Below are 23,776 nucleotides of genomic sequence, written 5' to 3'. Positions count from 1 at the left end.
CTAGCGTCTCTCATTCGTCGGTGCGGACTGCAACGAGACATCGCTAACTTCTGTGGCTTGGATGCGAGATGCCGCTTTTGGTATGGCACGACGATCTTTGGACGATACCGCAGCATCACGATTTCGGCGTTGGTAAAACGACGTGCTTTCCTTCTTTGTCTAGGGGTCTTAACGGCAAACACGCCACTAGCACACAATGGTTAGGCGGCTGAAGTAGTCACCTGGATTGACCTCACACAGCTGCAACTTATTCGGTGCTGCTTCGGTTAGGCGGGCAGTGTGATAAGTCCAAGAAGGCAACGGAGATGACCTATGCCAGGACTTCCTTTCCCATCCTTACCTAATCCGACGATGACCTTGCTGTTTCGTCCCGCCCTCCAACTCAACCAACTAACCAACTTTTCCCACTATCACCTCGATTACACTGAGGTGACAAAACTGATTGGATACATCAAAATATCGTGTCGGGCCTCTTTTTGCCCGGTGTAGTGCAGCAACTCGACGTACCATACACTCAACAAGTGGCTGGAAGCCCCTGCAGAAATACTGAGCCGTCCATAATTGCGAAGGTGTTACCAGTACATGGTTTTGTGCACGAACTGGCCTCTCGATTATGTCCCCTAAATGTTCGATGGGATTCATGTTGGGCAATCTGGGTGGGCAGATCATTCGCTCGAACTGTCCAGAATGTTCATCAAACTAGTGGCAAACAGTTGTAGCCCGGTGACATGTTTGGAAACATGAACTCCATGAGTGGCTGCAAATGGTCTGCAAGAAGCCGAACATGACCATTTACAGTCAATGATCGGTTCAGTTGGACTGCAGGATCAACTCCATTCGATGTAAACACAGCCCACATCATTATGGAGCCAACACCAGCCTGCACAGCACCCTGTTGACAACGTGGGTTGATAGCTATGTGGCCTCTGCGCCACAAACGCACCGTACCGTCAGCTCTTACCAATCGAAATCTGGGCCCGTCTGACCAGGCCACGGTTTACCAGTCATCTAGGATTAATAGCCCAGGAGAGGAACTGCAGGCGATGTCGTGATGTTAGGAAAGGCACGCTCGGCGGTCGTCTGCTGGCATATACCGTTAACGATACATACCGCCGCAATGCCTCAGACATTCGATAGTCGTGCGTTCCACATTAATTACTGAAGTTATTTCCGCAGTGTTGCTTGTCTGTTAGCACTGACAACTCTACGCAACGCCGCTGCCCTTCTTCGTTAAGGCCGGTATTACATTATCAAATTTTGTCAAATATCTTTGTCAAAAATCTTTGTCAAAGATATTTCATGGTGTAATATGGAACTTTGTCAAATGTCGTCCAATATTTGATCAAATTTAGGGCCTCGCTGTAGATTTGATCAAAGAAGTCGCTTGTCCTTGCAGTGTGACATGTTACCACATGGAGCGATAGCATCGCTGCAGCATTCTGTCGTCTGTAGTGTTTTTATAAACATTGCCGGTAAATACAATTGGTGTGTGCCGACAACTACAAAATTAATAGAGATGTATGAAGCTGATGAGGCGCTTTACAACGTGAGGCACCCTGAATAAAAAAATAGATTAAGGAGATTGGAGACCTGACCTGACCCGACCTAACCCAACCTAACCTAACCCTTTCTTGTAGCAAGTAATCGGAGTGTTACAGTGAGCCTGTCTTCCTCAGATGTAGCAGTTCTTAAGTGAATATTGTGCTTTGTGATATGAGCATACACTTCACTGAGCACATACAGAAATGTATGCTCATCCATTCTCAAGTAATTGATGTACGACTTGACGTCCTCCACTATAAGCTCACGTAACAAGTTTTGTTGAATGCTTTTATCGTGTCGTCGTAAAACCCACGGCTTCACCCAGGTATGTTTCCTTTTTTTCCCTCGCTTCTCTTTCGCATGTGCACACAGTGCAATTGTGTTACATGCAACTGCTGCAGTTAACAACAAGTTATTGTTGTCAGCCATCTTGAACATTGACTAAACATATGATGACAGTGTAATACCCCTTCTAGCGCTACATCAAAGATCTTTGTCAAATATATTTGACGGAATATTTGATCACCTCTTTGATCAAATCTCTGATAAAGAAATTTGATAGAGTAATACCAGCCTAAGTGAAGGTCGTCGGCGACTGCATAGTCCGTGGTGAGACTTAATGCCTGAAATTTGGTAGTCTCGGCACACTCTTGACGTGAGGATAACGGAATACTGTATTCTCTAAAGATTTCCGAAATGGAATGTACCATGCGTGTAGCTCCAACTATCCTTCCGCGTTCAAAGTCTGTAAGTTCCCGTCGTGCGGCCATAATCACGTCGGTAATCTTTTCACATGAACCACCTGAATACAAAAGACAGCTCCTCTAATGCCCTGTCGTTTTATACGTTGTTTAGGGGATACTACCGTCGTCTGTATATGTGCATATCGGTATCCCATGACTTTTGTTACCTCAAACGCTGGTCTTCGAGTACCAGGGCGTTCTCTTGCGATTCTCAGTTTTTTAGAGACAGGCGGTCTGTTATCTCGTTCTTCGTCATGATTTTTTTTTTTTACCACACTGGAAACGACCGTGACACCTAACCACTGTTCGGTATGATGTCTCATTGTTGCCGTACACTTCCACGAATTGAGTTCGAATCGTTCCACTCCAAACGCAAAATACGAATTATCGCATCACACTTCACATCTTCATCTGCATCTACATGATTACTGTGCAATTCACATTTAAGTGCTTGGCAGAGCGTTCATCGAATCACAATCATACTATCGCTCTACCATTCCACTCCTGAACAGCGCGCGGGAAAACGAACACCTAAACCTTTCTGTTCGAGCTCTGATTTCTCTTATTTTAGTTTTATGATCATTCCTACCTATGTAGGATGGGCTCAACAAAATATTTTCGCATTCGGAAGAGAAATTTGGTGACTGAAATTTCGTAAATAGATCTCGCCGCGACGAAAAACGTCTTTGCTTTAATGACTTCCATCCCAACTCGCGTATCATATCTGACACACTCTCTCCCCTATTACATGTTAATACAAAACGAGTTAGTCCGTCAATCCCACCTGGTAAGGATCCCACACCGCGCAGAAATATTCTAACAGAGGACGAACGAGTGTAGTGTAAGTTGTCTCTTTAGTGGACTTGTTGCATCTTCTAAGTGCCCTGCCAATGAAACGCAACCTTTGGCTCGCCTTCCCCACAATATTACCTATGTGGTCTTTCCAACTGAAGTTGTTCGTAATTTTAACACCCAGGTACTTAGTTGAATTGACAGCCTTGAGAATTGTACTATTTGTCGAGTAATCGAATTCCAACGGATTTCTTTTGGAACTCATGTGGATCACCTCACACTTTTCGTTATTTAGCGTCAACTGCCACCTGCCACACCACACAGCAATCTTTTCTAAATCGCTTTGCAACTGATACTGGTCTTCGGATGACCTTACTAGACGGTAATTTAAAGCATCATTTGCAAACAACCTAAGAGAACTGCTCGATTGTCAGCCAGGTCATTTATATAGATCAGGAACAGCAGAGGTCCCAGGACGCTTCCCTGGGGAACACCTGATATCACATCAGTTTTACTCGATGATTTGCCGTCTATTACTACGAACTGCGACCTTCCTGACACGAAATCACGAATCCAGTCGCACAACTGAGACGATACCCCATAGGCCCGCAGCTTGATTAGAAGTCACTTGTGAGAAACGGTGTCAAAAGCTTTCCGGAAATCTAGAAATACGGAATCAACTTGTGATCCCCTGTCGATTGTGAATGGACTGTACTTCTTGGTTTTGTTACGAGAGCGAACACATAGTTAGCTGTTACCGTTAGCGTGTAATCAGCTCCTAGCAGAAACCAGTCGCGAATGTTCGAAAAAGGTGCTAGAGGAGCGCCGGTCGGGCAAAGAGTGGGTGTATTAAAATAGCTGTGAGAGGTCGAAGCGAGGGCGAGGAATGGCAGGGTCCGCTTTTGGAGGTGGGAAAAAGCGACCGGGCGCCCGAATGTCGGTCGGAGACACGATAATGAGAAGAGCGAACAAACGGCGGCGGGGCGCCGAGAGCACAGCAGGCAGCTCAACCAGCTACTGCCGCGCCGGGAACAACGGCGGCCAAGGACGGCGCCGGGCGCCCACTGGCCGAGTGGCGGAGTGGCGCTACCACAGCCTGGCGAGGAATGCGAGCAGACTGTGAGGGTTGATATCTGTGACGATCATCGTCACCGTCGTCCTTTCCAGGTTATGCTGCTGGCTGTTCCGTACTCACACACAAAATCGTTCCCATCCTTTTCGACGTCTTCCAATATTTCTTTTCCTATTCGGCTAGTAGATAACGATCTACAGGGGAATTACGAGGGTCACTCCAAAAGAAATGCACACTATTTTTTTAAATCCATCTTTTATTCTACATGTTTGAAAGTTTTACAGTGTGTAGATACATGGAATGTAGTCGAATTAAATCGGGTGATGCTGAGAGAATTAGATCAAAATAACTGATGATGGTCGAACTAGAGAGGATATAAACTGTAGACTGGCAATGGCAAGGAAAGCGTTACTGAAGAAGAGAAATTTGTTAACATCGAGTATTGATTTAAGTGTCAGGAAGTCGTTTCTGAAAGTATTTGTATGGAGTGTGGAAGTGAAAAGTGGACGATAAATAGTTTGGACAAGAAGAGAATAGAAGCTTTCGAAATGTGGTGCTACAGAAGAATGCTGAAGATTAGATGGGTAGATCACATAACTAACGAGGAGGTATTAAATAGAATTGGGGAGAAGAGGAGCTTGTAGCGCAACTTGACTAGAAGGAGGGATCGGTTGGTAGGACATGTTCTGAGTCATCGAGGCGTCACCAATTTAGTATTGGAGGGCAGCGTGGAGGGTAAAAATCGCAGAGGGAGACAAAGAGATGTATACACTAGGCAGATTCAGAAGGCTGTAGGCTGCAGTAGGTACTGGGAGATGAAGAAGCTTGCACAGGATAGAGTAGCATGGAGAGCTGCATCAAACCAGTCTCAGGACTGAAGACCACAACAACAACAACAACAGATACATCCTTTAGGAACAATATTTTCATTTCTCCACATAATTTCCATCCCTCTCAACTGCCTTACGCCATATTGGAAACAGCGCCTGTAAACCCGCACGGTAAAATTCTGGACCAACCTGTTGGAGTCACTGTTTGGCAGCGCGCACAAGGGAGTCATCATCTTCAAACCTTGTTCCACGAAGGGAGTCTTTCAGTTTCCCAAAGCGATTATAGCCACATGGAGCCAGGTCAGGACTGTAAGGCGGGTGTTTCAGTGTTGTCCATCCGAGTTTTGTGATCGCTTCCATGGTTTTTTGACTGACATGTGGTCGTGCATTATCGTGCAACAGCAAAACATCCTGCTTTTGCCGATGCGGTCGAACACGACTCAGTCGAGCTTGAAGGTTCTTCAGTGGTGTCACATATGCATCAGGATTTATGGTGGTTCCACTTGGCATGATGTCCACAAGCAAGAGTCCTTCGGAATCGAAAAACACCGTAGCCGTAACTCTTCCAGCAGAAGGTGTGGTTTTGAATTTTTTTCTTGCGTGAATTTGCATGGTGCCACTCTATTGATTGCCTCTTCGTCTCTGGTGAAAAATGATGGAACCATGTTTCATCACCTGCCACAATTCTTCTAAGAAATTCATCTCCACCATTCTCACACTGTTCCAAAAGTTCGCTGCAAACCGTTTTTCTTGTTTCTATGTGAGCCACTGTCAACATCCTGGGAACCCACCTGGCACAAACCTTTTTTAACGCCAACACTTTCATTATTCTGCAAACACTTCCTTCCCCTATTCCAACGTAGTGTGACAATTCGTTCACTGTGATGCGTCTGTCAGCAGTCACCAATTCGTTAAATCTCTGCACATTGTCTGGAGTGTGTCCAGTACGAGGCCTGCCGCTGCGAGGACAATCCTCAATATTGCGGTGCCCGCTTTCATCACGTAACCTGCTTGCCCACCGACTAACTGTAATGCGATCGACAGCAGCATCTCCATACACATTTTTCAACCTCTTGTGGATGTTTCCCACTGTCTCGTATTCACAGCACAGGAATTCTATGACAGCACGTTGCTTCTGACGAACGTCAAGTGTAGGAGCCATCTTGAAGACATGCTGTGATGGTGCCACTCACGGGAACAGGTTGAACTAAGTTTGAAAACAAGCGGGAAGGATGTATCTACACACTGTAAAATTTTCACACATGCAGAATGAAAACTGTATTTTTACAAAAATAGTGTGCATTTCTTTTGTAGTGACCCTCGTATGTGACCTGACATTCTCACAATGTATTTTTGTAAGTTTTGAACATTGTACTTTAAGAAAACCAATTATTAATTAGTCCATCAAGTGAGTCTTCAACAGTCAGTAACATACGAAAATTATCAAGCACTCCTGTGGGAAAGAAAAAGGAAGTCGACAGTGAGGTCATTAGAGCCAGAGCGAAAGCTAGGATTGTATCAAGGGGTGGAAAGGAAACGGCCGTGCCCTTTCAAAGGAACGATCCTAGCATTTGCCTGGAGCGATTGAGGGAAATCACTAAAAATCTGAATCTGTATGGCCAAAAGCGAATTTGAACCGTCGTTCTGTCGAATGAAAGTCCAATATGCTAACCACTGTTCCACCCACTCGATCCTATGGCAACGGATTGAATCAAATTAAGTAAATCTTTTTATCATTTATGTAATAATGTGAACTAATAATTCATTTGTTGTAGTTCTGATAAGCCATTTCCCAGAGCAATCAAAGCATCCATAGTTATGGCCGGCCGATTGTAGTTTCGTCTGATCATAACACCAAGAAATATATCCTGGTTCATTTCCACTATAGCCTTAATGAAAGATCCCAAGTCATGAAACGAGAAACACCCTCAAGACACCATAAAATCACCTCCGGCATCAACTACGCCCTCCACATATTGCGGATTAAGCGCATCATAGGCCCATTAGTACATTCTGTAACCTCTCCATTGGTAGATTGTTGTGACAGTTTCACTGATTTTCGACAATCGAACTACTTAATTAGTAGCACACATCACATACATAGGGTATATTTGCCCCTAACAATGACCACATATCCATAACCAATACTATCATGGGTAATGTCGTTATTATAAGTATGTACTAATGGTGACTGAATAATAACAGTTCAAGACACTTTTGAATTTATTTCAAAATACAGGATTGTTAAAAAAAGGCGCCACATATTTCTGCAAGGGGTATTATTGCTCAATGCAAGAAAAAAAGTTCCTGTAAATGTGTGCCAGAAACCAATATCTGTTGAGATATGGGTCGTTTTACTTGTAACGAGCACTGTGTGGTATTCTGTGGTGTAGGTAGCAGCATAGTAAATTACGAGAATACGCATATGTGGACAGATGCAAATCCTCGTTTCTGCCCCTTCTACTTATTAAGTTGAGAATCTCCTGGTAAGTAACCCTACCAATCAAAATTTCGCCTACGTTTATTACCCGTATTCCTAAACTACAAAATCTGATCAAAAATATCCGGATACCTATTAGACAACATTAATATGCTGTGTGTCCGTCCACACTTCGCCTTTATGACGTCTTGAACTCTGCTGGGAACACTTTCAATGAGGTTAAATACTGGTGGATGAACGGCAGCCCAATATTCCTTAATAGCTGAAACCAGAGAAGGTAACGATGTTGTACGTTGGGGTCTGGAGTGACATCGACCATCTAAAGCAACCCAAACCTGTTCACTGGGTTCACGTAGGCCACTGGGCGACCAATCCATTTCCGGAATGTTATTGTTCACAAACGATTTCCTCACAAGTGCTGCTTTATGCCACGGGGCATCGTCATGCTGATACAAGCAGTCTCCGAACTGTGCGTCTACTGTACGCATTACACGATCCTGTAAAATGTATTATTATCGTCTGCACTTAGTTTCGTTAATCGCAGTCAGGGAACACATGAGAGCACGTGATTTTCTCCAAGCATTCGGCAGACCCAAACCCTTCGGTCGGATTGCCACGGAGTATATAGTGATTGATCACTCCAAACCATTCGTTTCCAGCCATCCACTGTTCAGTGACTTACATGTGTACACCACCTCAACTGTCTCTCAGCACTCACTACAAAAGTGTGCATCTTACGTGATGTTGCTAGGCCTTTGTACCCCATTCTTTTTAAACCCCTAATTGCACTCATTGTGCCAGAAGGGCTGCTGATAGCACTTTGGAATTCATGAATTGTTCGTTCCGGTGATTTCAAGGTCACCGACCGTCAGTACAAGAGGTCTGCGTGGCCTTGGCTTAGCTATGGTTATTCCTTCGCATTTCCACTTCACGAGGGAATCATCAGTAGTTGACTCGGCTGCTTTAGGTAGGTTGAAAGGTCCATGATGGCCTTGTTACTCGGGTGGCATCCAATGACTAGTGCGCTGCTGAAAGTCTCACACTGCTTTTACTGCTTCTCTACTGACAACACAATACTTCCCGCTTCCTTTTGTACTGGCGGATCTGCCTCTCGTGATATCTAGTGGTCATATCTGCATTACATACGAGGTGCGACAATAAAGTAATGAGACTGATTTTCTTTGCAAGATGTGACAACCCTGCAGACTTGCGTAGGCACAATATCTTTGACCTTGGTCTATAAACTGCTTCTAGTCCAAGCGGCGTATTGATGCAACTGCTCAGTCGTGAGTTGTGCTGTAATAGGTTAATACGTGTTTGTGTCTCACGTCACGGAAATGGAACCGCATAATATTGCGCGATGGTATGCCGTTTCGTTTTGCGTTAAATTGGGTGAAAACGCGACAACTTACGGTAAGCTTCAGAAGGCTTTTGGAAGGGAGGTTATGTCAAGGGCTCAAGTTTTTCGTTGGCATAAAATGTTTAGTGCAGGCAGAACGAATGTTGAAGATGAAGACCGCAGTGGACGACCATCAACCTTACGGACGGATGCCAACTTGGCCAGGGTGCGTGAACTCGTACGATCTGATCGAAGATTATCCGTGAAAATGATTGCAGAAGAACTGAACATCAATCGAGAAACGGTTCGTCTAATAATAACTGAAGATCTGTGCAAAAATGGTCCCCAAAAATCTCACACAACAACAGCGAGAAACACGTAAACATATTGCAGCCGATCTCTTAGAGCAAACGGAAACCAATCCTGAATTGTTGAGCCGTGTTATCACTGGTGATGAAAGTTGATTTTTTCTGTACGATCCAGAGACAAAACGCCAAAGTTCGCAATGGTGCTCAAAGGGATCACCCAGACCACAAAAAGCTCGCATGTCAAAGTCAAAAGTGAAATGCATGCTTGTGTGCTTCTTTGATTCCAAGGGAATTGTTCATAAAGAGTGGGTGCCTCCTGATCAAACAGTTAACCAATACTACTACAAAGAAGTTTTAGAAAGATTCCGTAAAAAAGTTCTTCGTCTCCGTGTCAACATTGCTGACAATTGAATTCTGCATCACGATAATGCGCCATCCCATATTGCTCTGTCAGTAAAGCAATTTTTAACCTCAAAACAAGTTTCAGTACTACCACAGCCACCTTATTCACCAGATATCGCTCCGTGCGATGTCCCAAAAGCTGTGACGAGGGTCTTGGAGGATATTACAGAAGATGAGTTCCAGAAATGTTACCATCAATGGAAGAAGCGCTGGAAAAAGTGTGTGCAATCATAAGTGAACTACTTTGAAGGAGACAACACTAAACTTGACTAAAACGTTAAGCAACATTTTTTTCACATCCGTCTCATTACTTTATTGTCGCACCTCGTATGCGTGTTCGGATAATTTTGGTAAGACAGAGTACGTGTCTTGTAATTATAAGAGAGCACACTGTGAGTTGGAAACCAAGTAAGGTTCGTTGGTACTTCCGCATGCGTATTCATAGCACCCTCAAGAGCGTACTCTCCAGAATGACGAGTAACCCGCCTTCTTCAGTGCTTTTGTTGGTCACAGCTCAGACGATTACAAGCATTGAGGATATCCCGCGGGTCGCGAAAGTTGTGGTTGCCCACCGCTCACCCCGGCGCCTCATTCAGCCTTGGGGACAAAAGAGACTCCCGCAGCGTCGTGACGGTGTCGGCGTCACGTGACCTCGGCGCTGGTCACGCACCGCGTCCACCTCTGCAGCTGCCGGGGCCAGATTCCCGCTTTGTGAACCCGCCCCCACGCCGGTCGTATGTTTTTACGGAGCACTCAGCACCCACCTCTGACCGGCAGGAAATTAATGAGCGGAAAAGGCCGGAATAATAGCCGTCAGGCGCGCTGGGGTAGCCCGGAGAGTAAACAGACATCCGCGGCGAAGCGCCGCCTGTCAGCCATTAGCTGACGGCTCAAACAATACGACAGTCGGGGCGCGGCCCTGAAAGGTGACGTAACCGTAAAATCGTTTCAATAAAGGCCGTTCGCAAACGGCAGCCGGAAAAGGTGGCTTTTACTTTTTAGTCTCGATGCGCTTATTTGGTAACTCCACTGCCACTGGAAGTCCATCAAATAACGAACGACGCAGTGATCTTCCTATCTTTTCACAAAATTTAGACGTCGCTGTGGATTCATGAAAGTAAAGAAATATGGAATGGGCATTCACTTTATAGAAGTCAGAGACAAACTAAGTATCGTATAAAACTACAAATTAAATTAAGACGGCGAACGGAAAAGGTAATAGATTTGAAGCGAATAGTACAAAAAATCACAATTAACTCAACGGTAAATTAAAGTAAATAAACAGGGCAGTTATGACAGAAATGGTTTAGCGAGTAACGAGTATCGGCTTGAGTGTGGTGGATTCGTTTCAAGTAGGAACAAGTGTGATGGTAGCTGAACAAGTGTGATTAGCTAGCGTGACAAGAACGCTTGTTGTGGATCTTGTACACGTTTATAATCAACACGAAGTTATATTGCCAATGGTGCGAAGCACGTGAAACGGTAGCTCCCTATAGTAGCAACTTATCTTTGTTATTCCTTTAAAGGTATGGGAACAAGTTCTACAAGGCAGTAGGAATCACTAATGTCGCATAGCCATTACTAGTGCGTGCTACCTCTTTCTGTTCATTTTTGTTGCAGTGAACCTTCAACGACATAGCAATTGTTATTCCTTTAAAGGTATGGGAACAAGTTCTACAAGGCAGTAGGAATAACTCATGTCACATAGCCATTACTGGTGCGTGCTACCTCTTTCTGTTCATTTTTGTTGCAGTGAACCTTCAACGACATAGCAATTACCAATTCATCATACATACAGACTTAGATCACACTTACAATCTTCTCCATGAACTTTGTGCCTGATGACGCCGCAATAATCTCTAAACATTCCTCCTGTGCAAAACGTTTTGTACCGCCTTTGTTAGTTGAAAAGCTTCTACTTTTTTTACTGTAAACCTTTATGTCAATACCTTGTGCATGCAAATTATAATGGATGTTAAAGAAAATCTCTATAGTCAGCGCAGCTCAGTAAAGTGGCCGTGTCTTCAATCGTGAACTGGACAATGTCAACCACGTACACCTTTCACTCTGTCAAGAACGAACCGTGCTCACGTTTTCACTTTGCGGGAAGAAATTTTAACTGGACAGGAAGCTGTCCGCTGAAATAGTATTCAAGACAGCGTCATTCGAACGTTTAAACAGCTATCGTGATACAGAAAACTGGAGCTCATCCTCACAGCAATTGTCCGCGCTCAGCAACACCAGATTATCACCACAGTCTACAAATCATGGCTCGTAGATAACCCGAGATGGAAACAGCAGAACTGCACACCATGTTTTTGGAGGCAACAGAGTTTGTCGACACCGCCAGTAAGAAATCTTCTGCACACGATCAGTTTGGACCGTAGGCGTCCATAATGAACAACAATACAAACATCCTACCTCCGCGGAAGCACGACGACGATAGGCAAGTGAATCCCTGCAGTGGAACTTCAGTCATAGCCTTCGAGTCCTGCTCACCCACTAGTGCAGGATTGGTCTGACTAGCGCAGGATTGGTCTGACGCCTGATGACAACAAAAGAAGTGAATGGAGGTGACCAGGTACCAACGCACATCTCAGGCATGCAGACCCGCAGGTTCAGCATGGAAGCGGGTCAGTCATGTTCTGGGTGGGTATCATATAAGGATGTCGACGGCAGTTTGAGGACTTCGTAGTGTCGGGATCTACAGCTATATTTATACTCCGCAAACCACATTACGGTGCGTGGCGGAGGGTACTTTGTGTACCAGTGTCACTCCCCCAGCTCCTGTTCCAGTCGCGAATTGTTCGCGGGAAGAACGAATGCTGGCAAGCCTACGTACAGTCATGGGATACCGACCCACGCGAGCAACAACCTTGCGGAACAATAATTCATAGGTTCAAGGGGCACAATCCTACAACTGTAGAATCTGGACATGTGATGGTACATGTTTTCCCATCTTAGGGCTAGGCACAACACGATCCTCTAAACAACAACAACCTTTCAAAGACGGTTTATGAGTTACATACTCAGTGCATAATCTTTTCTTATATAAAGAATCTACATTGCGCAAATTTATACGTGATCTGAAGCAGAAAAGGGTGCTTATATGCTTTTTCAGCTTTCCTGTTTCGAGTCCTCCTGTGTCGTGATCAAGGGGGGGGGGGGGGGAGGGGGGGAAGGAGGCAGGACGATATTGTTATTGACACGTGCGTGAATAAAAAGGCAAAGGTTTTTTTTAAGATCCTTTAGTTCGGTGACGCAGTCTGTGCCACACGCGAACATTAATTGGGCACTTTAAAAATGCTGCTGTACAGAGACCCATTCACTGATTCCTAGGCGCCGGTGTACAGGTAGCCATTTCGACGCACTCAGATGAGTGGCGCTACGTCGAGGAACTAATGTCTGCTGGCTGCGTGCCAAATGTAAGGGGATGCCTGTTACGCCAGAGACTAGGAATCAGTACAAGAATACTTTTATTTTAAAGCGACCAACAAAAACAAGAGGGTGGCACCGAAGGTGTTGCCGACCTTGGTGGTCGTAAAGAGGCCATTGACCGTTTTATTTACGCATGTGCCAATATCATATCCCCCATGATCACGCAATAGGAGGGCTGAAAATGCATATAGAAAGGTTCAGATCACGTTAAAATTTCGTCGAATAGCTATGAATGGTACCTAGTAGTTTCACGTTGTGTACCAGAGCCAACACTGCGGTAGCGCGTCGCTCCAAAGAGGTCAGGTCACGTTTAATGGGCTCGAAGCCCCTCGATGTCCGTAGAGAGGGGTTGAATCGCCCAGGGGATGTAGCAGTGTCAAAGGTTGTCATAAACGTCGTATTGTTGCTCATCTCATTTCGTACTGTCGTTTTAGATCGCTATATGTAATGGACTCAAAGCCCCAATGGGAGGGGTGGTTTCATTGACACCCTTGTTGCCAAACCCTGAGGTCTTTTCGTGTCGATTCTTGGCGGTGATCTGTCATAAATATTTTCCTCAGCCACCCATAAGACCTGATTTCAACTCTGGGCGTTGCGCTTCGCGACCTCCATCACAGAGGAGTCAAGAGGAGGGGTTAAATCTGGGTAAGAGGAGATGTGACGACCTTTCGATAGTGCGACACGGCTGCGGTGGTGTTGGGCAGGATTGTGTTGAAATTTGGTGCTAAAGTTACATCACGGACCCACCTTGCACCTGACATGACCCTCCGAGCTGTGGCCTTCATTTCGCATGTGTCGATACCTTCTACATCTACATCCATACTCCGAAAGCCACCTGACGGTGTGTGGTGGAGGGTACTTTGAGTACCTTTATCGGTTATCTCTTCTATGCCAGTCTCATATTAAACCTGTAACGAACGTGCTGCTCTTCTATGGCTAAATGGGTAAGAGTCAAACTGATCCACAGATTAGGTTAAGTGTAAGCACCGAACTGTGAATGCAGCACGTTATGTTGACCTCAAGGGATTTTTCGTGCCTCCACGATATGGAGTTTCTTCGTGCCTCCACGATATGGAACTATTTAATATAAAACTACAAAGTGTTTCATTTCTGGTTTTTTTTCTTTGTTGCATCTGCGGCATACAGACCAGAAAAGAGCTGTTGATTTTTTTTCTAACTATGGTCAAGTAAGTTGTTTCATCCTTTTAGCTTTATTCATATGTGTTTACGCTCTTTCGTATCGCCATCAGTACCAAGAAGAGTGTCAACATACGAACAATGTAATGGGTGATTCGGCTACCTCTGCTGCTGAGTTTGATGCAATCCGCAATGCCCTCAAACACCACCATCCTCATATTATCTCGCTCGCCACACACAAACCTCTAGTTCCACAGAAAAAAAACAAAACCTTTTGTAAGAAACTTAAATAATTAAATTTTGTAGTGGGATACATTAGAGGCCATAGTTTTCCAATTATTCAAGAAAAATGTACAGAAGTGACCTTCAAACGCGTTTCATAAACCATGGCCTCCAACTATAACTTGTCCTACTAAATTTCCTACAAAAGAAAGTCCTCTTCATTTTTTTCTGCAAGACCAACAGCCTGCACATAGCGGACGAGAGAATATGAAAATTTTGTGTGTGGGTTTTGAAGGCGCCGCGGGCCGCATAAAAGCTATTGGTAGGAGCAGCTGCATCACCCTGCAGCCTGTATCACTACAATGGCGAGTTGTGTGATGAGGGCATCGCCAAGTCAGATGGTCCCCGGGGAAGGAAAGAAAGGAAATAAACAGTACAATGTTGGGATTCAGACCTTGCTGTCTGAAGTGCAGCCGAGCCAAAGGGTGACGTCGCAGGGCGTCACGACTTTCCGCCATTGTAGAGGAGGGTTGTACGCACCTTCGAGCCAAATTTCCAATTTCTGCGTCGCAACGGGAGCCAACTATCGGGCTTCGGAAAAGTGACTCTATAATTGTGTTACGCAGCGTACATAGCGTCACTTTTATCTACTTTGTATGGTTGTGTTGAGATGTTAATCATTTGCATATCCCAGCAAGTTGTAAATTTCGTGCCAGTCTGAAGTTTATTGCATGTTGCCTTTGTGGCACTGCAGTTTTAATGGCCAGAAGTGTAAACTTGTCAAGACCTACCAGACGTGTGACGTGACCCTTTGTGCACGCCAGGTCCGAAGGAGGTGTGCGATGACGTGAAGCGGCACCAGCAGCCGCCCCCGCAACACCAACCGCCCCACCAGCCGCCGCAGCACCAGCCGCAGCACGACCTCAAGGAGGGAGGCGGCGGCGGCGGCGACCCGCGGCTGGGACCGCTGTGCGACCTGCCGCCCCCGCAGCCTCCACAGCCGCCACCCCCGCCGCCCCCGGGCCTGTCGCAGCCCGGGCAGGCGCCGCCCCCGGGCAGTGGCGCGCCCACCGCCTCCGACGGCGAGAAGCCCGCCAAACAGAAGCGCCACCGCACGCGCTTCACGCCGGCGCAGCTCAACGAGCTCGAGCGCTGCTTCTCCAAGACTCACTACCCCGACATCTTCATGCGCGAGGAGATCGCCATGCGCATCGGGCTCACCGAGTCCAGGGTGCAGGTACTGTCCAGCTCCACGACTAATCAATTCGTTTTCAACTAGGGTACACAGTTTTCTCACACATCTACGGGGTGGTTTTAATTAAAGCGCATCTACTCACAGAGGTCCAGTGTGGGTTGTGTTTATCGTATGACAGCTAAACTTGATAGATAGTCTAATGCGTTAATGCAGAACCGATTTATGCTTGAAAAAATTAGTTCCAATTTTCGCCACCAGGTGCCAATCCGGCGGTGTGAATGCAAGAAAGACGTATAGAAAGATTTCCATACGTAATGTATTACGAACGAAAAGTATACAGAAAAGGTCAAACAAGTGGGAAAGGTGTAATGTTGATTTTGTTATTAACCATCGCTTGTTCAGTAAGTACGCCGGAGACGTCGATGAGATGCTGTACAGCGTCAGATTTACTACTGGTACCCATTTTTTTTTCCAATGTAAATCGGTTCCGCATTAACGCATTAGAATATCTACCAAGTTTCGCCTCCATACGATAGCTACAGCCTACACTGGACCTCCGTGAGTAGCTGCAATTTAATTATAACCACTTAATGCAACATCGGACGGTGGTACAGTATGGCAATAATTTACACTAGTCGCTGTTTTTTCTTTAATAACTATTTTTATCCAACGGCTGTTGGAGCAATGATCCACTGAAGATCAGGGATTTTTCAGTCAAATGCCAGAACAACTGCTTGTATAGCAAAGGGATGGGGATATTTGGAAGAGGATTTCCAGTTTGAGCGTTTGATTTACAGCCAAGAGACACCACACGGAAGCCTTAGTCAGAACTGAGGGCGGGAATTATTATTGACGTTCTGGCACAATATGATCGACTACTGGGTGTCAAGAACAGTATTCGGTATTTTAAGAGGTGGTAGTATTGACCAAATCAATAAAAAGTGTCCAGTAAAGATGGGCTCAAACTATGAGCATTTTTTCACTACAAGGGGCGTGTGTCATAGTAGCGAAAATGAAAACGTTCTCATAGCTCATAAAGTATGCATGTTTACTGGACATTTTAGTCTTGTTTTGGTCCATACCACTGCCTCTCACGGTATGGAATACTTTTGTAACAACCTGCAGATGAATTTGTTTGCATATATACACAGTGAAGTCGATGATTTGCTCGACATATGCAGCGCACATGTGTGCAGGTGTTCGTCGCACGTCCCAGAACAAAAACTGTACATCGCTGACGTCCGTTTGCTGTAGAATTTTCGAACACATTTCGAGCTCGCCATATTGGTTGCGCGGGTAATGGCAAACCTAAAATATTGCTCTCTTCCAAATCCATCCCTTTGTTATTGTGTAAACGTTGACATTCTGTTCGTTGTCAGTTGTCACCATTCCGAGTGTTAGCTATCATTATTTTTAAAAAAAACTAGAGTATCCAACATGATGAGCGGTGTGAGGAAGCTTAAGTGTTGCTCAGAATGGAAAACGAACCATTGAACGAAAGAAGCTTGAAGATTTGGCTGATATTATTTTAAGAGTAAAAATGTGAAATGGAAACTCCCGGTCGGTCATGGTAATGTTAACAAGAAAGGTGAACTTTTTATGAATAACGACTTTTAGGCCGTTTGGAGCATGTCTTCATTTATAACTTTTCGACTTCTGCCATCATCAGATCAGAACTCAGAGCTTGTGAAACAACGTTCAGTGTCAGTATTAATAAATCGTTTTCCTAAGCAAGCGTCAACTGCGGCAGTTGACAACTGACGCTCCGCTTTGACGTAGTTTTTATGATACTGACATTGAAAATTGTTTCAAAAGTTATAAGTTTTGATCTGATGCTGGCAGTAGTCGAAACGACGTTATAAATGGAGGAATATATTAAGTGACCTAAACGGTTTGATTTACAAAATAGCCACAACTATCACGGACTGATTCAGGAAATTTACTTCCTGTATTAATAGATCAAGGTGAAACTTTAATACCATTTAATGAAAGCGTTGACGGCGGCCAAATATGTGCCGACAGTGGTGGTAGAGTTAGCAGTGTGAAATTTTTCATATTGATGGTGAAGAGGCAGTCGACACCGGGGCCTATGAAGGTAGCACGGAAGTTGCAACATTTCGAAAAAAGACACAGAGGAGACAGCCTGCAAAAAAAATGTGGCCAAGAGTGCAAAAAAAAGCGAGTATTACGGAGGATGAGAGACGCCAAATGACTCTGGCCTAGGGGACCGTCTTCTGTAAATACGGTCCTGTTGTGAGGATATTTAGTCGGTCATTTAAAGTGACTCTTCAACGTTTTATCTTTCTTTTGCCTCTGTTCCCGACAATATTTAAGTTCCGGATACTATAGTGGTTAGTTAGTTGGTTACATACTTACACGTTCCATAGATCTTTTGAACGATTTTTTTATTGAGCTGATGTGGAGCAAGTCAGTTTACAGGATTTGTATACGTGATAAGTAATATATTTTTCAGGCCTTCTCATGCCAAGATACTTGAAAACAGTCTACGACATTTTAAATAAAAATTCGTCTCTGAAACAGGATTTTCCCAGAACAAATTATTTTATACATTAAATGAATTCACAGTTGCGAATATGGACGACCATCGACTGTATAATGGAATGACGACAATGAAAGTTTGTGCTGCAGTGGGATTCTAACCCAGATTTCCGGCTTATCGCGAGTGGTCGCCTTACCACTTGGCTAGCAGAGCACGATTCACGACCAGACCTAAACTTTCATATGGTCAACCATGTTTCTACAAACTGTACTCGTACATCTGTTATGTATATTCCCGTAAGGGGTGACATTTTAGTGGAAAGTCGCTTGCCCGGTGTTGGCTGATAAATACGGTACTGCAGTGCCTGTGTTATTCCAATTTACGATGCAAGGTTCCTTCTGACACGCATGCATGTCCGAAGAAACCTTGCAGTGTAATATTGTATCGTATCGAAATTATTTTAGGTTAGATTTAAAACTTGCTTTGCTATGTGTCAGAGATCTCATGTTATTGTTAAAGCGCTCAAAAAGGTTTGTTGATACTTACTGAACTTCTTTCTGAGCCACTGCCAGCTTCAATAATGGGTAATAAACATTACCTTTTTTGTTCTTGTGTTGTAGGTATGGACATTACTAATCTTCTTAAATTGTGATGGATTATTGATGACGAATTTCGCAACTCACAATTAATACTTCCTTTGTTAATGACGTGTTACTCCAGAAAAATATTTCACAAAACTTGATCGAGTGTAAATGAGTAAAATATGTTAGGACCTGGATTCCATTGTTTCCAAGACTAGCAATTATACGAGGATCGAAAGTAGCTGACCTTAATTGTTTGAGCAACTCAGTAATATGATTCTACCAGTTCAAGATTTCATCAATATGTGTATCCAAAAATTTGGAACATTCTACGCAATTTACTGAATTCTGTTCAAGTACTTCATCAGTTGTTGGTATGGCGTGTTTGTTGCACAAGTACTGAAAATAGTGCGTTTTCTTAATATTTAGGTAGAGTTCTTTTTCGGAGAACAGCTTAACAATTACTTGAGAGAAGATGAGCTTCTTAGCCAATATCGATTGAAAACAATGTTGATCGTTGGTTACCACCTTCAGATCTTGATAAAAGGTTACTACATGTCTCTTATACCACCTGTACAAGGACTTTTTCTAAAACATTACCTGGTATGTGAAGGACGAGGTGAACGGTGCATCGACAAGTCAAAGTTAAAACCACGACATACAGAGTATTGGCAAAGGCTCCTTTCCCACACCACACACTACTCTGCACTTCACTGCAACAAGGGCCCGGCATTTGGCGAATTACTCTGTGTATTGACTTGCCGGTGCATCGCTTATCTCGTCCTTCAGATACCTGGCAGTGTTTTAGAAAGCGTACTTGTACGGATGGTATAGGAGACGTGTAATACCTTTTACCGGGATCTGAAGATGGTAACTATGACTCACTGACTGACTCCATGACACTACGGTCCTCTGAGGCACTTCGCCTCCTCAGTCACATATTTCCAGTCATCTCGGTCTTCAGCACGCCTGCCCCACCTGCTCACTCCCACTGCTCTCAGGTCGGCTTCCACATCTTCCAAACACAATCTTCTTCGGTAGCCTTTCTTTTACCAAACACTGAACATGTCCTAACCATCTTACCCTTCCCATTTTGATTAAGGTTACGAAATCAGGTTCTTTGTATAGAACCCTTATTTCTTGATTAGTCCTAATTCTCCGTATCTCACCTTCTTTTACAGGACCGAAAATCTTCCTCAGCACTTTCCTTTCCCATATATTTAGTTTCTTCTCCAAAGCCTCCGTCAGTACTCACGCCTCGCTGCCATACATAAGAACTGGTTCGATCACTGTTTTGTACAGTGTCAGCTTTAGATTCCTACTTAGGTTCTTACTTTTGAGCATGGTATATAGTGCTATATATGAGCTGTCGGCAGTCTTAATTCGATTTGTTATATCTGCTTCCACTTTGTTTTCTGATGTTATTACTGTACTTACAAAAATGGTTCAAATGGCTCTGAGCACTATGGGACTTAACATCTATGGTCATCAGTCCCCTAAAACTTAGAACTACTTAAAACTAACTAACCTAAGGACATCACACTGTACTTACAGAAAATAGTAAAAATAATAAATAAATCTCATGTGACACTAAGGCCTGGTGCAAGTTTTTCAATTGCGTGCCACTTCGACGATTTGGGTGTCCTTAAAACAGACTGCACCCGTTTTCCCCCGGACGGCCACGCATCAATGTATTAGGGAGACTCAACGTTCTTTAACTTCGGGGATCGTGCGGGAACCAGTGTTACAAACGTGGCACGGCCGTCGGCACCGACACCAGTAATCAACAATGAAGGTTGTTTAAAAGCGATCTTGGCTAAGAAGTTCAAATTCTCTCAAGTAATTATTACAGATCGCCCCCTTAGTACTCAAGACGAGTAAACTAATCAACAGTTCTGTGAGAAACGTCATTAATGATTTCTTCTGTTGTTTTCTCTCTCATGTGATTTAATACAACACTAGTCTAGTTTGTAAAAAGTGCCAAAGCCTCTTGCTAAATGCTAAATGGAAAGTCAATCACATGTATCAGAAATGGGTGTGGGTCCAATATGGAACTATGTGCGACACCATTCTTTAGTTCTCCCCAATCGCTGAAATTTGCTCTCCTTCCAACATTGTCTGAATTACACTACTGCCCATTAAAATCTCTACACCAAGAAGAAATGGAAATGATAAACGGGTATTAATTGGACAAATATATTAAACTAGAACTGATATGTGATTACATTTTCACGTAGTTTGGGTGCGTAGATCCTGAGAAATCAGTACCCAGAACAACCACCTCTGGCCGTAAGAAAGGCCTTGATACGCCTGGGCATTGAGTCAAACAGAGCTTGGATGGCGTGTACAGTTACAGCTGCCCATGCAGCTTCAACACGATACCACAGTTCATCAAGAGTAGTGACTGGCGTATTGTGACGAGCCAGTTGCTCGGCTACCATTAACCAGACGTTTTCAATTGGTGAGAGATCTGGAGAATGTGCTGGCCAGGGCAGCAGTCGAACATTTTCAGTATCCCGAGAGGCCCGTACAGGACCTGCAACGTGCGGTCGTGTATTATACTGCTGAAATGTAGGGTTTCGCAGGGATCGAATGAAGGGTAGAGCCACGGGTCTTAACACATCTGAAATGTAACGTCCACTGTTCAAAGTGCCGTCAATGCGAACAATAGGTGAACGAGACGTGTAACCAATGGCACCCCATACCGTCACGCCGGGCGATACGTCAGTATGGCGATGACGAATACACGCTTCCAATGTGCGTTCACCGCGATGTCGCGATGCTATAAACAGAACCTGGATTCATCCGAAAAAAAATGTTTTGCCATTCGTGCACCCAGGTTCGTCGTTGAGTATACCATCGCAGGCGGTCCTGTCTGTGATGCAGCGTCAAGGGTAACCGCAGCCATAGTCTCCGAGCTGATAGTCCGTGGTGCTGCGAACGTCGTCGAACTGTTCGTGCTGATGGTTGTTGTCTTGCAAACGTCCCCGTCTGTTGACTCAGGGGTCGAGACGTGGCTGCTCGATCCGTTGCAGCCATGCGGATAAGATGCCTGTCATCTCGACTGCTAGTAATACGTGACCATTGGGATCCAGCACGGCGTTCCGTATTACCCTCCTGAACCCACCCATTCCATATTCTGCTAACAGTCTTTGGATCTCGACCAACGCGAATAGCAATGTCGCGATACGATAAACCGCAATCGCGATAGACTACAATCCGACCTTTATCAAAGTCGGAAACGTGATGGTACGCATTTCTGCTCCTTACACGAGGCATCACAACAACGTTTCACTAGGGTGCTGTTTGTGTATGAAAAAGTGGTTGGAAACTGTGGTGTGCGTACTGTAAGACCTTCGGTACACACACCATCAGATTATTTGACTTGTCGCTCTAACGAAGTAGGCGAGTGTCAGCAATATGTCTCGTGATCTTATCGTGGTGTGTTTATCTTCTGCCGTTAGGTCAGACGATAGAAATGCTACTTGCACGCTTAGAGTAGCAGATTGACGGTGACCAACTTTAAACAGAACTTGATTAATTTTCACACACATTTATTAAAATAATAACAACCATAAACATTACGTAACTTGATTCTGGATGCTATTTACAATTGAAAATCTGAAGTTCCTTTGGTCGTGGTACGTAAATCTTATTCTCACATATCTCTGATACTTGACAAAATGTCTATACATTTCTCTTCATGTACAGGAATATGATAATTTTCTTAGGTGCAGACTGAAACTTGACTACAGACAAATGCAGACTAATGCAGACTAATGCAGACTGACTGATCGGAGGTATGTACACTCGTTATAATACCTCGCGCGTTCAGGTATCACTGCGCGAGTGTGATCCGCGAGGAGAAAAGTTCTACGTTAGCAACAATCTCATTGGCTGCGTTACATATTAATACGCGGATCGGCGGAAGCAGAATTTGTTCCGTCTCTAAGGCAGCGCCATCTCGTAGTGCGGAGACGCGCTGTTGTGCTTAGCGGGGCGCACTCTAGTGGGAAAGTTGTGTACGCGCTGACTACGCGGAACTATTTGCACAACAGAAACTTTACTCAGTCAGCACGTTGTAGGTGTCGCCACCGGCGCCAACCTTGTGTGAATGCTCTGAAAATCTAATCATTTGCATATCACAGCATCTTCTTCCTGTCGGTTAAATTTCTCGTCTGTAGCACATCATCTTCGTGGTGTAGCAATTTTAATGGCCAGTAGTGTATTTGAAACAACTTTTGGCATTCTGTTTGTCAAGAATAAATCGAACCCCCTGCTTTGTAATTCCATATAACTTAACTTTTTTTCTAAGAAAGTGAAATACGTATGTTTATTCTCTCTGGCAAAGGAAACAATGTTGCACAGACCGTACTCGCCGACACCGCCGCTAACCGCGCCGGCACGGCGATGGGGAACCTGACAGCACTGTGCGCGCCCGGCCGACACGCGCTGCGGACGTCCGGATAGAAATTTAATTTGCCAGAAGCTTGTACAGCGGCAGTGACGTCAACAGCCTTTCCTGCGGCCGAGGACTAACGACAGTTGCGCGGGCGGGAGTGCGGGCAAGGGCCGGCCGACATGAAAAGCTGTCTGTCACGGGCGGCCGCGAGCACGGCGCTCTCGACGGCAGCAAACAGCACAACACAACACAACACAACAGGGCGCGACACGACGCGACACGACAGGCGGCGCCTCGGCGCGCTCCGGGCTGCGCGGCGCGGCCTGGGCGCGCGTTATTGATTCATGCGCCGCCGCCGCGGCTCCGGCCGGCTCGCCCCTGACGCGCGCTCCGCCAGCGGGCGGCCGGGCGCCTACCGTCCGCCGGCGGCACTGCGCTGCGGATAGCGCGCTGCAAATCGCCCGTGTCGAGAGCGCCGCCCTCATTAAAACTCGCCTTTTAATTAAAACTTTACAGATCGCCTGCGCCCGCGGCCGGCCAGATCGATCCTGGCGCCGCCTACGAGTCCTCTGGACGCCTGCCGCACCGTTACGCGGCCTCAAAGGCGCACTCACATTGCGATCGCGGCAGCGGTGTCCCGCGCTCACTTTCGTGCTTGTCAGATTGCCGTGCCACCGGCGCACTGAAACGACCAGCACACGCGCTATCGACACAGGACTTGTGCAATGTACGAGTGGTAGTCCACAAACGGCGACGGAGAAAAAAAATCACAACCCCGAGAAGGAGTTGTGCGACATAACCAAAGTTGAAACTTCCTGGCAGATTAAAACTGT

General features: G+C 45.1%; 1 protein-coding gene across 1 annotated transcript; it reads left to right on the top strand.

The window, feature by feature from the left end:
- Positions 1–3,963: 3,963 nt before the first annotated feature.
- On the top strand, positions 3,964–23,011 carry LOC126263441 (homeobox protein orthopedia-like). Its single transcript, XM_049960534.1, has 3 exons — positions 3,964–4,149; positions 15,161–15,502; positions 22,910–23,011. Exons 1-3 carry the CDS (start codon positions 3,964–3,966, stop codon positions 23,009–23,011), a joined length of 630 nt encoding a protein of 209 aa, XP_049816491.1.
- Positions 23,012–23,776: the final 765 nt, after the last annotated feature.

The sequence above is a fragment of the Schistocerca nitens genome, chromosome 6 (genome assembly GCF_023898315.1).
Source record: "Schistocerca nitens isolate TAMUIC-IGC-003100 chromosome 6, iqSchNite1.1, whole genome shotgun sequence".
In the NCBI taxonomy this organism is placed as follows: Eukaryota; Metazoa; Arthropoda; class Insecta; order Orthoptera; family Acrididae; genus Schistocerca; species Schistocerca nitens.
The sequence above is the reverse complement of the archived record's forward strand: the minus strand, read 5'-3'. Positions and strand labels throughout refer to the sequence as shown.

Excerpts from the sequence above, each read along its gene's own strand:
- LOC126263441 (XM_049960534.1), top strand. The coding sequence starts at position 3,964 with ATGGCAGGGTCCGCTTTTGGAGGTGGGAAAAAGCGACCGGGCGCCCGA. Across the intron at positions 4,150-15,160 it reads GCCGGGCGCCCACTGGCCGA|CCGCCGCAGCACCAGCCGCA; the intron begins GTGGCGGAGTGG and ends CCGCCCCACCAG. Across the intron at positions 15,503-22,909 it reads TCACCGAGTCCAGGGTGCAG|ACCGTACTCGCCGACACCGC; the intron begins GTACTGTCCAGC and ends AATGTTGCACAG.